The sequence below is a fragment of the Pseudorca crassidens genome, chromosome 2, assembly GCF_039906515.1.
Source record: "Pseudorca crassidens isolate mPseCra1 chromosome 2, mPseCra1.hap1, whole genome shotgun sequence".
Taxonomy (NCBI): domain Eukaryota; kingdom Metazoa; phylum Chordata; class Mammalia; order Artiodactyla; family Delphinidae; genus Pseudorca; species Pseudorca crassidens.
Window position 1 is genome coordinate 169,213,444 of NC_090297.1, and position 14,277 is coordinate 169,227,720.

The 14,277-nt window shown below is 40.2% G+C and overlaps 1 protein-coding gene across 3 annotated transcripts in view; it reads right to left on the reverse strand.

Moving 5' to 3' along the window:
* Positions 1–270: 270 nt before the first annotated feature.
* TGFB2 (transforming growth factor beta 2) overlaps positions 271–14,277 on the reverse strand; it is an 84,229-nt gene continuing 70,222 nt past the window's right edge. For 2 of the 3 annotated variants that reach the window (XM_067729729.1, XM_067729730.1), the window contains 5 exons: positions 9,591–9,723; positions 9,357–9,467; positions 7,656–7,833; positions 6,136–6,289; positions 271–3,063 (listed from right to left, as the gene is read on the reverse strand). In XM_067729729.1, coding sequence (XP_067585830.1) covers positions 2,905–3,063; positions 6,136–6,289; positions 7,656–7,833; positions 9,357–9,467; positions 9,591–9,723 — 735 coding nt within the window. In that variant the 3' untranslated portion in view covers positions 271–2,904. The remainder of the gene's footprint in view (positions 3,064–6,135; positions 6,290–7,655; positions 7,834–9,356; positions 9,468–9,590; positions 9,724–14,277) is intronic. The other variant, XM_067729731.1, reaches the window with a different exon arrangement.

Genomic DNA, 14,277 nt, shown 5'->3' on the forward strand with positions numbered 1-14,277 from the left:
TGGATGGAAACTAAATCTCCAACAATTACCAAATAGCAATAAACAAGGGAATACAAAGCCTGCACAGCGCTTTCTTCAGGCCTTGATAGATACATCCTGGCTCTGGAACTCTAAAGCATGACATCTCTGGACTGAATCTCTCTGAGGAAAAAAAAAAAAAAGCACGATCTTAAAGCTGGTATGACTTTTCTAGCTTGAGATCACGCTCCCTGAATCAGAAGTGTTCTCTGGTCTCCAGGATGATACCAGGACAGGAAAAACACATCGACATATAATTGAAATAATTTATTTACCACTAGAGCACCACAAAAACAGACATACATTGTGTTAAAATACAGCGTAATCAGTCATCAAAATACAAAACAGCTATTCTTATGTTCCATTTAAAAAAAAAATCATGCCAACCATAAAATCGTATTGCTGTTTATCACAGAAAAACTGCAGGCCAACCCCACCCACATACTAACATTTTCCCCACTCCCTCCCCTCTCATAGCAATATTTACTTATGGGAAATAAAGGCCTTATAAAACCCCCAAACTAAAACAAAAAAGATTCAAGAGATCTTAAAATAGAGCATTTAAAATATTATCAGTGCATTCATGAGGAAAGACAAAATAATACAAAACAAAATGTCATTCTATCTGAGAGGAAAATACCTGCAGAAATAAGTGATTTACATAGAATGGATAGAAAAGTGGAAGAGAAAAAAAAAATCAACACACTCCAATCTGGGATTGGGTTACATCCAACCCAAGGGTTGTTTGGTACTGTGGCATCCTATCTCTTGCTTTTCCAGTTTTCAAACAAATCCAATTTGTCATTTTAATAATGGTCAGGAAATTCCAAAAAAGAAGTACATTACATGAAACAAACAACTTCACGCTGGATTCACACCTCATTGTGCTGCTCTTTAGGTAAAACTGCAAATATTCCATTGACTTACTATTAATTGTTATCCTAAAGCTAAATAAGAGACAACTGACAAACTGACATATCCTACAACCCCTGACATAAGGTTACCTCCTCTGCAAAAATGTGGCAAATCATGTATTTCAGCAAGGTAAATTCTAACCTCTGATTTGATAACTCTCATTCAGAGGAAAGAAAGGATTTTTTGATCATGGGAGAATTTGCCTAGTGCCTTTTCAACCTTCAAAGAACATCTATAAAAACCTTAACTTCAGTGAAATAAACTAAATGACTTATGCTGACCTGGGCTTTTTTTCTTCCTTAAAAAAAAAAAAAAAATCAACTAAAATGTAAATCTTTCCATTTCTCCCTGAACACTAAAAACTCGATTAAAGAAACAGTTGTTTCCTAAGAACTGTCTGCTCTTTTGTAACAGTAGAATTCTGTGAAAATACTGATTAAACCAAGTTAGAGAAACCTTTCTTAACCCAGTCACCAAGATTCTGAGTTCCAGTCAGATCCTTAAGCCCTTGCTAAAACTAAAACATTTCACCTCAATTATCTATGTATCTATAATCCCCAATTTCCCTAAAATAGAAGATTGTTAATGTCTGAACTGATTAGTAATGATGCTTAGAAAATGAAGGAAAACTATGTCTTTTTATAAAAGAAAAAAAAAAGGACAAGTGGACTCAGGTAGCTTATGTCATAATAATGGACAATGCAAAAGCACAGGTGGAACAAATACTATCAAACATGTATTTGTAGTGCAAGTCAAAATACAGGGGCTTTACTCAAAAGTACTGGCCAGCTAAAGGAAACACACAATTCCGAACGATCATTAAAAAGCGCCCAAATTTAAGTCCAATCTAAATCAGAGTTGACATTATTACAGAACATTAAAAATATGGTAAAAATTTATACATTACACATAAAGTAGTTAATGTTTTGATTTCATCGTTTGCAATAGAGATCTGCAGATGTGTTTCCAATTATACTGGCTTCTATACCCATCTATTGTAGTAATATAGGTATGGTTACATACACCGAAATGAAGGAAAAATCTAGAGCATAGCTATACAGCAATACTTTAAGGTCTGAAGTTCGACCAGTACATATCAAAACATTTCAACATTTCACTGGTTGACTAAACTGACAAAGAACCATTTACAATTAAAAAGGAAAAAAAAAAATCTTACAGACTTATTCTGACCAAAAGTTTCCTTTATTAACAGGCTTTTCAGTTTTGAACCTTACAAGAAGCTTCCTCCGGCAGTTGGTAGAGTGCATGTGTTTGCAGGGTCTTTTCTTCATGCAGACTTGCTCGGTCATATAATAGGTCACTTGCATTTTTCATCCCGTTAATATGACCTCTTTTTTTTGCTGGCTCGTTTGAGTTCAAGTTCCTTAAGCCATCCATGAGTTTCTGGCCAAGTATTTGGTCTCCACTTTATACACCTGTTTTATTTTCCAAGGGCAATGAAATGTTCATTATATAGTAACACACAATAAATAACTCACTGTTAACTCTAAGAGTAAGAATGGAAGGATGCCTATTGCATAGCAATACAGAAAAATCAAGTGAGGCATGGGATAAAAACGTATGTACAGCAACTCCACTTAACGGGATTTTCCTGTTTTTTTTTTTTTTTCTTTCACATAATTAACACTAACAAATTCTTCCAGTGTTTATTTTTTTTTCTCAAGAAAAAAAGGTTTTGCTTCTTGTCTCTCTCACTTACAGAGTAGGTAACATATAGAATAAAGCCTTCAACTTTTTTTTGTTTGTTTCCGATGCCAGTTTTAACAAACAGAACACAAACTTCCGAAGTGTTTGAACTAGTACCGCTTTTTCAAATTTTTTTTAAACACTGATGAAGCAAGGCTCTCTCGTGTTTTCTTGTTACAAACATTGCCTTTGTCACTATCATCATCATCATCATCATCATCATCATCACTGTTTGATTATCGTCTTGTCACTTTTCCAAGAATCTTAGCTGCATTTGCAAGACTTTACGATCATATTAGAAAGCTGTTCAATCTTGGGTGTTTTGCCGATGTAGTAGAGAATGGTGAGCGGTTCTAAATCCTGGGACACGCAGCAAGGGGAAGCAGATGCTTCTGGATTTATGGTATTATATAAGCTGAGAACCTGAAAGGACACAGGAGAAGAAAGAAAACATAGGAAAAGACCCCAAAAAACAGGCAATTATTTTTTAATAGAACCATCGTACATAGTTATCTTATCAGTCACAGCATTGAGTAGGCAATTTAGATTATTTGGGGCTTACACTTTCCTTTACTTATTCTCCAATTATAGTCAAATGGGTAGGCGTCCTGAGGAATCCCTGAATTCACCATTTTCCTACAGAATCCTTTTCTCATACATTGTAAACAAATACTTCTGTAAAAGTCAGATTAGACAAAATTCCTCATTCAACAGATTTTCCAGTTTTTCCAAGGAGTCTTTACTTTGATCACTCCTTTGCTGCCCATACTTCCCAGGCCCTCAGAAAACTTGGTCCAAATACCAAACCTGGTATTTCGCCTTGTGTCTACACTTCTCTGTAACTGAAGTTGTTTCGTGAGTAGTTTCAATCCCCACCTAGATGAAGAGTTCGCTTGAGGTCAGGGACTCTACACACCTCTTTTTTTTTTAACCTTATAGCCCTAGTGAGACTCCTCTGGACAAAATCAAAACAAGACTCACATGCTAGGTGAAGAAATGAATACATGGATAAACAGGAGAATAACATTTTTTATTAAAACTCTCATCAGAGCTTTAATCTACCCTTAGGTAGAGCAAAAGACATCTGTCTGCAGTGTGAAATCTTCCTAGGCTAAGTGTCTTCTCAGGCCAATTTAATGTCACCTAAATTTTCATTTAAAATAAATAAAGATCAAAGTCTTTTCATTGCTTCGTAAATACAGTCATGCTAAGAACGACCTCAGAAGTAATCTATATTCTTAATGATTCACTTTGTTACCTTTTTCTTAAAATAATAATAATAATCAACCGTCCATTTAGCTTTCCATGTGGTAAATGGTAGTGGCTAAGTTGGAGGAGTGAATAGTCAGTCTTAGAATGAAAAGAAAGTTCTATGGTCAGTGCTATACCTTTAACTCCATCCTATATCAAAGGGGTATGTGACTTCTACCAACGGAAGTATGGAGCTTCCCCAGTGATGATAAAGAGACATTTCCAAGGATGCCATTAATGTGTTAATCAAACAGCGAGTGACCTTTTCCTCGAGATCCACTGCAATGTTTTCAGCCTAAGACAGAAGATCTGTTCAGCACAGCAACACTGACTACTTTATTAAGCTACCTCTGGCTTTTTGGGTAACTGTCCAAACCACATATTTGTGATCATGACAGTGATTCTTCCTCTCTCCTTGAAAAACAAGCGTGGTCTCAGCCTTCACACACTCCCTCTGTGTATCAGGGAGGAGAATTATGTTTCTACTTGGCAACTGGGTCTCGCCCACATTACAGCTACTGTTGCCACAGTCCAGCTGAAGCAGCCTGGCCAGAGAGCTCAGACCAAGCGACAGGCATAAGCGAGCTTCCCTCACGTGGCCAAGCACGTGGTCAGCCCAGGGAGCCAAAACCTCCAGGGGTGTCAGGAAAACAGCTGAAGGAAAGGGAGCCGTATTTGTCCATTGGAAGTTTAGCATATGTAAGCGTTTATCAATAAATAGACTTCATGCTCCACCAACACAAGATTTTTTCAGCTGAATTCAAGAGGAATTTTATAACACAGATTATCGAAAATCATTGATATCCCCCAAACTCTTGAGTTCAGCTGAACGCATTATGGGACCTTTTTGGCAGGAGATTCATTTTCCTATCCTGCAGTGAAGGCAATTTTTCTAATGTTTCTTTAATAAGGAGATTTACAGAGGCATAACCCCAGTGTGTAGCCACATTTCAGGAATTAAACTCTAAGACGCAGTGAACGAAGGCCTGGTTATAAAACAAGGAGGCCTGCGTCCCAAGCTCTGGTTTGTCACCAACTGTTTGCTCCTGGGCAAGTCATCTACTTGATCTAGGCTTCAATTTCTTTGAAAAAAATGAAAGGTTTGAACAAGAGAGCCTATTATTGTTTTGTATTTTATTTTACTCTCATTTCATTTTATTCTATATTTTTATTGAAGTATGGTTGATTGACAATGTTGTGTTAGTTTCAGGTATACAGCAAGGTTATTCAGTTATGTGTGTGTGTGTGTGTGTGTATATATATATATATATTCTTTTTCAGATTCTTTTCCCTTATACATTGTTACAAAATATTGAGTATAGTTCTCTGTGCTATACAGTAGGTCCTTGTTGTTTATTTATTTTATATATAGTACTACAGGATGGGACAAGATAACTTGTGAAGTCCTTTCCATCTCTAAAAATCCTACATGACTAGGCACCAGGAAGAAGCATTTGGACAAATACCATCATTACAAAGAAAAAGTCTTTGCTAATCTGGGCTGGGAACCCATGGCATCCAATCTAGGACCTGCCTTCTGAATTAGCCTTCATTCCTCATTGAAGTAACTTAATAAAATATTCAGACTCTCAAGTACTTTGGGTTATATTCGAAAAGACTGGGAGATACTGATTTTCAAATCACTGTTACATATATCATCTTTATATTCTTCACATCCACTCTGGAGTTGGACATTATTATTTCAAAAATAATTTTTAATACAGACATTCCTTTTTACTGATAAGAAAACTGAGGTGCAGAGAAGTTAAATGATTTTATAACTGTCATACACTAGTGAATCACTCTGCCAAAGCATCTACTGAAGTCCTCAATGTTCTTTCAAATATGACAGTCCCTGATGGAGGCGATAATGGATCCTTTTTTTAGCTGGAGACCTGGGTCCCTGCACATCTTAACAGCACATGACACTAAGTGATATACTGATCCTACCTATTCATGCTTACAGCTGTTAGGAATATAAAACAAAGAAAAAATTAAACTGTCCTCAAGTTGCTTGTAATCTAACTGGGAAGGCCAGACATACTGTCCAAACTCATCAGTGTTACTTTCTGAGTTCACCTACAGCTTACATTTTTTTCTCATCCTTCAAAACGGTGTCTCCAGCACCCATTTACGTGTGATGACAAAAGGGCACCAGGCTATTTAGAATTCATGTGGAAATACTATCAGCAGGTACATATTAGCAGCCCAAGAACAGAAGAGACAAGTGAGGCCCGTACTTACCCTACTGTGCTGAGTGTCTGAGCTCCACAGATACGGGCACGCTCCAGCACAGAAGTTGGCATTGTACCCTTTAGGCTCATGTATCCATTTCCACCCAAGATCCCTCTTGAAATCAATGTAAAGTGGGCGTAGGCAACAATTATCCTGCACATTTCTGATAAAAGAAAGAGCAATGGAGATTTTGAAGCTGATTTCACCCCAATCCCCCCGCCCCTCATCCCAAACCAGGAAAATGACTCGTTCATTTATTCAACAAATATGTATGAGCAAATACCACGGGCCAGGTTTTAATGGCTGAACTGCAATCTCAAGAGACTGTCATGATGAGGTGTGATGGTGATTCGCAGGACTCCCTTGTGAGTTCTGTGCCCTGACCCGCTTATCTGTGACTTCAAAAATCAAACCCTTCCCTTAAATGATGAGATATAAGCAAAGACGTGGCAGACGAGACCAAGCCCGTTCCAACCTAGAGTGCACAGTTTGGCCATCCATCCTCTATTGCCTTTTCAAATGCAAAATGGATGAAGTACAATAGGTATTTACAGAGAACAATCTAAGGCATTTTCCTTTGAGAAGAAATCCTTTATTTCATTTCCTGTTCCTGGATCTAGGAATGAACCAGAGATAAGAAACACAGAGTCTTGCTTAGAGCAACCACTGGCTCTGGCAACCAAAAATCACCCTTTTTCTTGTGAACTCACACACTTTGAGCACTTTATCAGTGAGGACCCCTCACCACCCCACAGCTCCTACCACCCTTACTAAGAAACCACAGAAAAGGGGAACTCCCTGGTGGTCCAGTGGTTAGGACTCCGCGCTCCCAATGCAGGGGGCACGAGTTCAATCCCTGGTCAGGAAACTAAGATCCCCGCAAGCCACTAAGGCCCCCACAAGCTGCACCAGTGGCATGGCCAAAAGAAAAAAGAAAAAGAAAAAAATACAGAAAAACATTCACACTTTCCCACCATGAATTCATGTGGAAATGGGAGATAAATTTATGTTACCCTCCCTTCTCATATTCTCTAGTAAAAGACACGACAAACAGCATCCTTCTTCTGTCTCTCTCATCACTGTTACGGTGAAGAAGGTTTGACCATGGGTACCTTGCAGGGAGAGTGAAGGCTTCTACAGGTGGTGAGTCTCCCCAGTCAGGGACCCGCCATCCCGCACCTCAAATAAACCTAACTTTGCTCTGGGGAACAGACAGCTCCTTTTCTCCCTCAGCCTCAAAGTGCTTCGGAGGGATTTGGGGAAAAAGTTCAGGGGGCTAGTTTTCTCCCTTCACAGTAGATTCATTGTTAAAGAACTGATGAATACAGCATAGAAATAACTGTTTCAACCTCCGGAAAGGATGATGTTACGAAATATGATGGCTCTAACTTTTCTAGTCCTGGTTTTATGCAATGAGTTGCAGTTCCAGTCCATTTTTAGTAAAAAAAAAAAAAAAAAAAAAGGGGGCAAAAGCAGTACAAACGTTAAACAAACACAGTTACTTTTTGTTTTCTTTTTCTTTCCTTTACCTAAAGCAATAGGCTGCATCCAAAGCACGCTTCTTCCGCCGGTTGGACTGTTGTGACTCAAGTCTGTAGGAGGGTAACAACATTAGCAGGAGATGTGGGGTCTTCCCACTGTTTTTTTTCCTAGTGGACTTTATTGTTTTCTGATCACCACTGGTATATGTGGAGGTGCCGTCAATACCTTGAAAAAATGCATTCGGGTAATAGACATTTAGCTTCACCTTCATCAGATAGAATCAGCCATATCTTTTCTATTGTCACAAAGAGCAGTGATGACCACAGAGCAGCAGCAGCTGGCTCACTCCCCACGGCAGTGGATAGGACTAGTGCAGGTGACAAGGAACACGGCTAAATGGGGCTCTTGTCAGAAGGCAGTTCAGTGTCCAAGGCAGGGCCTGTTGGTTGTGAAAGTCACTACAGAAGAAGTCTTTGACCACTAGTCCAAGGGCAATCTCGACTGTTTATTTTAGTCAGTCCTCAGTGTAGGCTGTGCTCAACGCCTCAACGACTGATGACACGGCCACAGGACGTGTCACCCGCTGGTCCCCTCTCTTCCTAGGACTGCTCAAGTCAAAAGATTTCCCTGATGAACCTAAACTGAGACTTACACTAAATTGCAGTGAATGAGGTTCAAGTGAAACAGAAGTCACCCACCCTTACCTAATGCTACTTTGGGAAGCTGTGAAGAAAGGGTTTTTTCATTGATTTTATGATATCCTCAACACCTTCCTGATTCCATCTGAGATGGAGAAACTCGAGCTCCCCAAAGCACACTCAGGAGACTGCCAGCTTAAGCATTTAATCTCCATGCTCTAGAGAATCATGACTAGGTTAGAGACTGAAATAATCTCTAGACCGCTGGGAGTATTTTTCCATGAGCAAGGTCCAATGGAGCCTTCTGCCAATGGATGGAGGTCTTAGGTGGGGTGAGTTAGGACAGGGCCATCAGCTCCCTCACCTGGTGGTGTGGAGCCAGTGCTGAACCCGCAATAGGTCCAGACTCCCCCCTCACCTCTCGTCCTCCAACGACTTGTTACCTAACGTAAGACATGACTTGAACCCTTGGCATCTCCTCATTCTCTTTGACTTTTGGCTAAAGTAAGCTTACTAAAAGGTTAGCAAGACTAGGGGGGCGACTAAAACCTTGTTATGTGTTTATAAACTATTATGAAAGTCTGATAAGGAAGTCACTTGGAATCTTGGGCACCAGCTAGAAAAGGGGGTGTGTTCTGGTACAGGTCAGGTTAGTTACAGAGGCTGTGGTAAGAGAGGACGTCCTCTGTGAGACAACAGTGGTGGCTTCCCCACGACGTTGGGTTTGGGGGGGATAATCAAGGGATGTCCTTGAATGCATGTGATCTTCTTCTTCTATACTATTAGCATAGATGGAATGTTGGTTTGCTCAAGTGAAGAACAAAGGGCTGAACAGGCTATTTAAGAGTCTGGAAGGTTGGTAAGTCTGTCAGTTAGTACTGCCAAGTCATCACGGGGCATCGAGCAGTGTGAACTGGGAAGGAATCCCTTTCTTCTAGTCCTTTCTGCCTTCATATATCTTTCCCCAACCATAGCTTTGCCCAAACAAATGAAACTCGCCGGGCCTCACCCAGCAATCTCATTTTCACATGCAAACTGACCTCATCCCTCCAGGAGATTATCAACAGAGGCCCTTCCCTCCCCCACCTCATACGCCCCGGTTTCAGTTACCTGCAAATCGCGCTTCTAGTTCTTCACTTTTGTTGGGGATGATGTAATTATTCGATGGTACAAAGGTGCAGCAGGGACAGTGTAAACTTATTTTAAATCCCAGATTCCTGTCTGGAAAACATTAAGTCAAGGAGGTCATTTGTCTGTGCATGTAATACCCCTCAATCTGCAATCGACTTGCAATAACTTAGGATCACTGAACATCGAAGGAGGAGAACAGAGGGCGGTGGTCACCTTTATGGTGGAGCCATTCGTGAACAGCATCAGTGACATCGAAGGAGAGCCATTCGCCTTCTGCTCTGGTTTTCACGACTTTGCTGTCGATGTAGCGCTGGGTTGGAGATGTTAAATCTTTGGATTTGAGAATCTAGAGGAGGAAAGGGCAAGTGAGAAAAGCTCAGCTGGCATAGTGACAGCATGACTAAACCCAAACCATTAACAGTATTCCAGTTCATTATCTAAATTTAGTCCCACCCCAGTCTATCCATGTATTGTCATCTCACTAGCATGTCCACATGCATAAAAACATAACACCAGGCCATTTGCCATGAAAAACAGAGCTACTAAATCAGCTGTGTGTTATGATAAAGGTGACAGGAACCATAAAGCCAAGTGTCTCAAAGAAAGTGACAGTAATTATTTTCCTCTGCTGACATAAGCTTTGCAAGATTTCAGCCATAAATTCGATGCTATTAAGTTAATGGTTTTGTTGCCCTGCTTCCCTGCTTATTTCATTTGGGGAGCTGGGATGTGGGGACGGGCTGGAGGATGGGTCCAGGTCAGAGGATCCAGGCTCACCCTCAGAAGGCTCTGAATTATAAATCTTCTTCTAATAGAGAGAGAAAGGTCCTACCCTTGGTTCCTAGATCCACCGCCATTAAAATACGTGGCACGCCTCAGCTTTTGAGGTAGGTCTCGAGCTGGGATTTTTACCCTCCCTGTGACTTGTTATGATTTATAAAGATATTCCATATCCCGCAGACGAAGAACAAATTTGGGCAGGAGCCGTCTGGCACAGTGTGGAGGGAGAGTTGGAAAGGAAATCAGCCTGAACGCTGAGAATTTAGAAGGATGCATTTATTTCAAATAAGTTAAGAGTAACTGCAGTATGTTCTTAGGTTTCTATAGGAAGTGAACATTTTAGGTTGGGGTTTTTTTTTTTTTAATTCTGTCTGTCTTTAAACGATACTGTTTTATGAACCCGTCAAACCACGACCTTAAGTCTCCAAGAACTATATTAAATCCCTACCCAAACCTGTATCCTGCCTTTCCTCAGTACTTACGGGCTCAAGCCCTGTTGTTTTATACTTCCTTTCCTGAGATTGAGTCTAACCGTTCTGTGGTCATTTCATATATACATGTTTGGTCTCTCCAACAAGTTCATAAACCCTCCCAGGGCAAGGATCATGTCTTCAATTTGATATCATTTCAAAGCACAGCACTCGATTTAATCAATGTCTATTAAATGACTACCTGCATATCTAGAAGACTGATTTATTCTCCTTTAAACCTTGTAAAAAAAAAAAAAAGCAGAATCTTCCTGCTGATTTTACAACGCACTTTCCTTCCATGTGTGCACATCATTTGTTTCAAGTAGTTTGACAACAAACGCTTCCTGGAACATCTGGCATTAGAGTGGACTTTTTTTTTCTGGATTGAGTAAGTATAGAAAAGGGGAAAAAAATCATACAATTGGACTTCGGGTGCCTTCGTGAATTTTAAACCAACCCTACCCTACAAACCTGCCCCTAAGGTCCAGCAAAGCCCACGAGGGAAGAGAATCTAGAGGCAATCATGATGCTACCATAGGCAAGAGATGCCCTTTGTGAATCAATGACTTAAGGGCCGGGCACATGAGCTCTGAGCTTGGAGCACACTATTGCATTTAATTTAGTCCTGAAAACATTCTTGTCAGGTAAATGAAGGAAAGTGAGACTCAGAGAGGTTAAGTAACTTGCCCAAAGCTTCACAGTGAATGAGTGATTTAAAGCAACCCCAGGTCATTTTTCCTGCTTCAATGCTGGATTTCTGAAGACCAAAAGAGTTGTGGGAGTCAGGGTTGGATTACGGTCCACCCCCCCGCTTCCCAGATGCCAGAGAACACTCAAAGACAGAGGCAAACATTTCTAATAAGCTTATAGTAAATGTTGGTACAAGATGAAAATATCCCACGTGGAACACAAACACAGTTAATGCTGATAAAAACCTATAATTTTCCAGATATAACCCAACAGCAGTCAATCCTCTGGAAATGAAACCTTGCCTTGAAAACACTCCTAGTTGGGCAAATAAGACACCCCTTTATCCAATTCAGAATAAACAGTAAAATTCACCTAACACCGGATAACAATGGTGAAACAATAGTTGAGAAGAAGTTTCAGGCATTTCCATCTGCCTCGTTGACTAAAGACTAGTAACATTCCCCAAACTCACTTTTCTGTCTTTAAATTTCTTCCCCTACCTGACTTTCTAGAATGATGCATTATTTTGTAATGCTTTGTGTATTTATTTGCTTTGTTCCTAATTAGCATGGTATATATCTTTTTTTTGTGTGTGGTACACGGGCCTCTCACTGTTGTGGCCTCTCCTGTTGCGGAGCACAGGCTCCGGCTGCGCAGGCTCAGCGGCCATGGCTCACGGGCCCAGCCGCTCCGCGGCATGTGGGATCTTCCCGGACCGGGGCACGAACCCGTGTCCCCTGCATCGGCAGGCGGACTCTCAACCACTGCGCCACGAGGGAAGCCCCATGGTGTATATCTTATTCATCTTCATATCCCTAACACGCACAGACACACTGTCTAGAATGAAACATTGCTTTCATTGTTGAATTAATTACATATGATAAATATATATCTATATCATATATCAAATATCTACAATATCTATGAGATATATGTGTCTATATCTCATATCTTAAGACATCATATATACACACATGCCTATATACATGTACGTATACACATGTATGTGTATACACAATCTCACTAAAAACAGAACTTTTTTTAAAGTCGTGACAACATTGACCAAGTGGGCAGAAAAAAACACACACTGGCAAATCTATGGAAAGTTTTCATCTCATATAGAAGAAGCAGATCTAGATTATCTGGCTTTAAAAGCAGATGAAGGGGGAGCAAAGAGATCCTGAATTTCTTTTCTTTTTAAATCTCCTTAGAAGATAAGGGCTTCCTCAGCCACGGAACACGGGTAGGTTCTGACACTGGACAACTTCATACTCTCACACAAGTGAAAGGTCCTCCATATCTTTCTACTAGTTCAAGAACAGGCCAGTTGAAAGCACCCAAGAAAGATAGCTAGTGAGCTACATAATTCTGAAACAGAGAAGTGACTTTGGTCTTGTGGGTTTGTTGTCTTGAACTTTATGGCCAAGTAGTTCTTAAACCCACTTGTTGCAATTTAACTCTATTCTTTCTTATCCAGTCCTCAGTGGAAACAGGAAACAGCTGCTTTCCATCACTCATAGAATATCCCTCATATTCTTGGATACTATTATTAAGTCCCCCTCAGCATGCTCAGTCTACCTCTCTAAGCTAAATAAACCCAGTTCCTTTAGCCCATATTTAGAGGGGCAATTTCCCAAACCTTTAATCATTTGGGTCGCCAACAAGGATGGATGATGCTGTATAAAAGTACTCCTCCTACAGCTCGGTGATTTCATTTCAGAACTGGCTAGAAAACCTTCTAATCACATCCCAAAGTCTTTTTCTTTTTAAACATGTTTATTGGAGTATAATTGCTTTACAATGGTGTGTTAGTTTCCGCTTTATAACAAAGTGAATCAGCTATACATATACATATGTTCCCAAGTCTCTTCCCTCTTGCGTCTCCCTCCCTCCCACCCTCCCTATCCCACCCCTCTAGGTGGTCACAAAGCACCGAGCTGATCTCCCTGTGCTATGCGGCTGCTTCCCACTAGCGATCTATTTTACGTTTGGTAGTGTATATATGTCCATGCCACTCTCTCACTTTGTCACAGCTTCCCCTTCCCCCTCCCCATATCCTCAAGTCTTGAATCTTAACCTGAAAGGTATTTTCTTTCTAAGAATAGGCATGATCTCCCTATTCTTTGTTTATCTTCCATTTATCACCCACGCTAAGTGAAGCTGTAAGGGAAGAAAATTAACCTACGGCTCTTATCGATTAGAACTTTCTTAAATTCAAGAGTTGATACAAAAATGACCACCTTGGTCAACTTCCCATTCTGTTTTAGCCTTTGCTGTGTGCCTTTTTCCAGTCTCCCAACAACAAGTGTATTGAATGTTAACAGTCCTGGATGTGCAGCTGTTTTTTTTTTTTTCCTAGAGCCACATTCATTTCTAAATTCCTTTATATATCTTATCATGACAAAGGTAATTTAATTGAATGGTAAAAGCTCTCTTAACTGGCCTCCATTTGACTGGACAGATTAACCAATATACTCCATTTGTTCTGTAATAGGTATTGGCTGATTCCCAGAGCACCCTGGGGCTTACTGCCAGAAAGCTACGCTCTAGTATGTTCCAAGGACTTCTGGTCTTAGCAGTTGAGTTGCATGCTTAGCAAGTATCAATTGTATATGTTTCTAAACCTGTTAATGATAGTTGGACTTGATATTGTATTTTTTTGACCACGCAGCATGCGGGATCTTAGTTCCCTGACCAGGGATCGAACCCACACCCCCCCACATTGGAAGTGTGGAGTCTTAACCACTGGACCACCAGGGAATCCATGATATTGTAATTATACGAGTTAATTAGATGGTCTAGAAACTGATGAAATATAGGACCAAATGTAAAGAGAGCTGTTGCTTCTGTGAGAACCAAGCTGAATGCCTTAGAAAGTCTTCATAAAGACAAGTTGCTTAAAAAAAATTTTTTTTGAAAAACAGTTTGGTGGGTCCTCAAAAAAGGTAAACATGAAATTA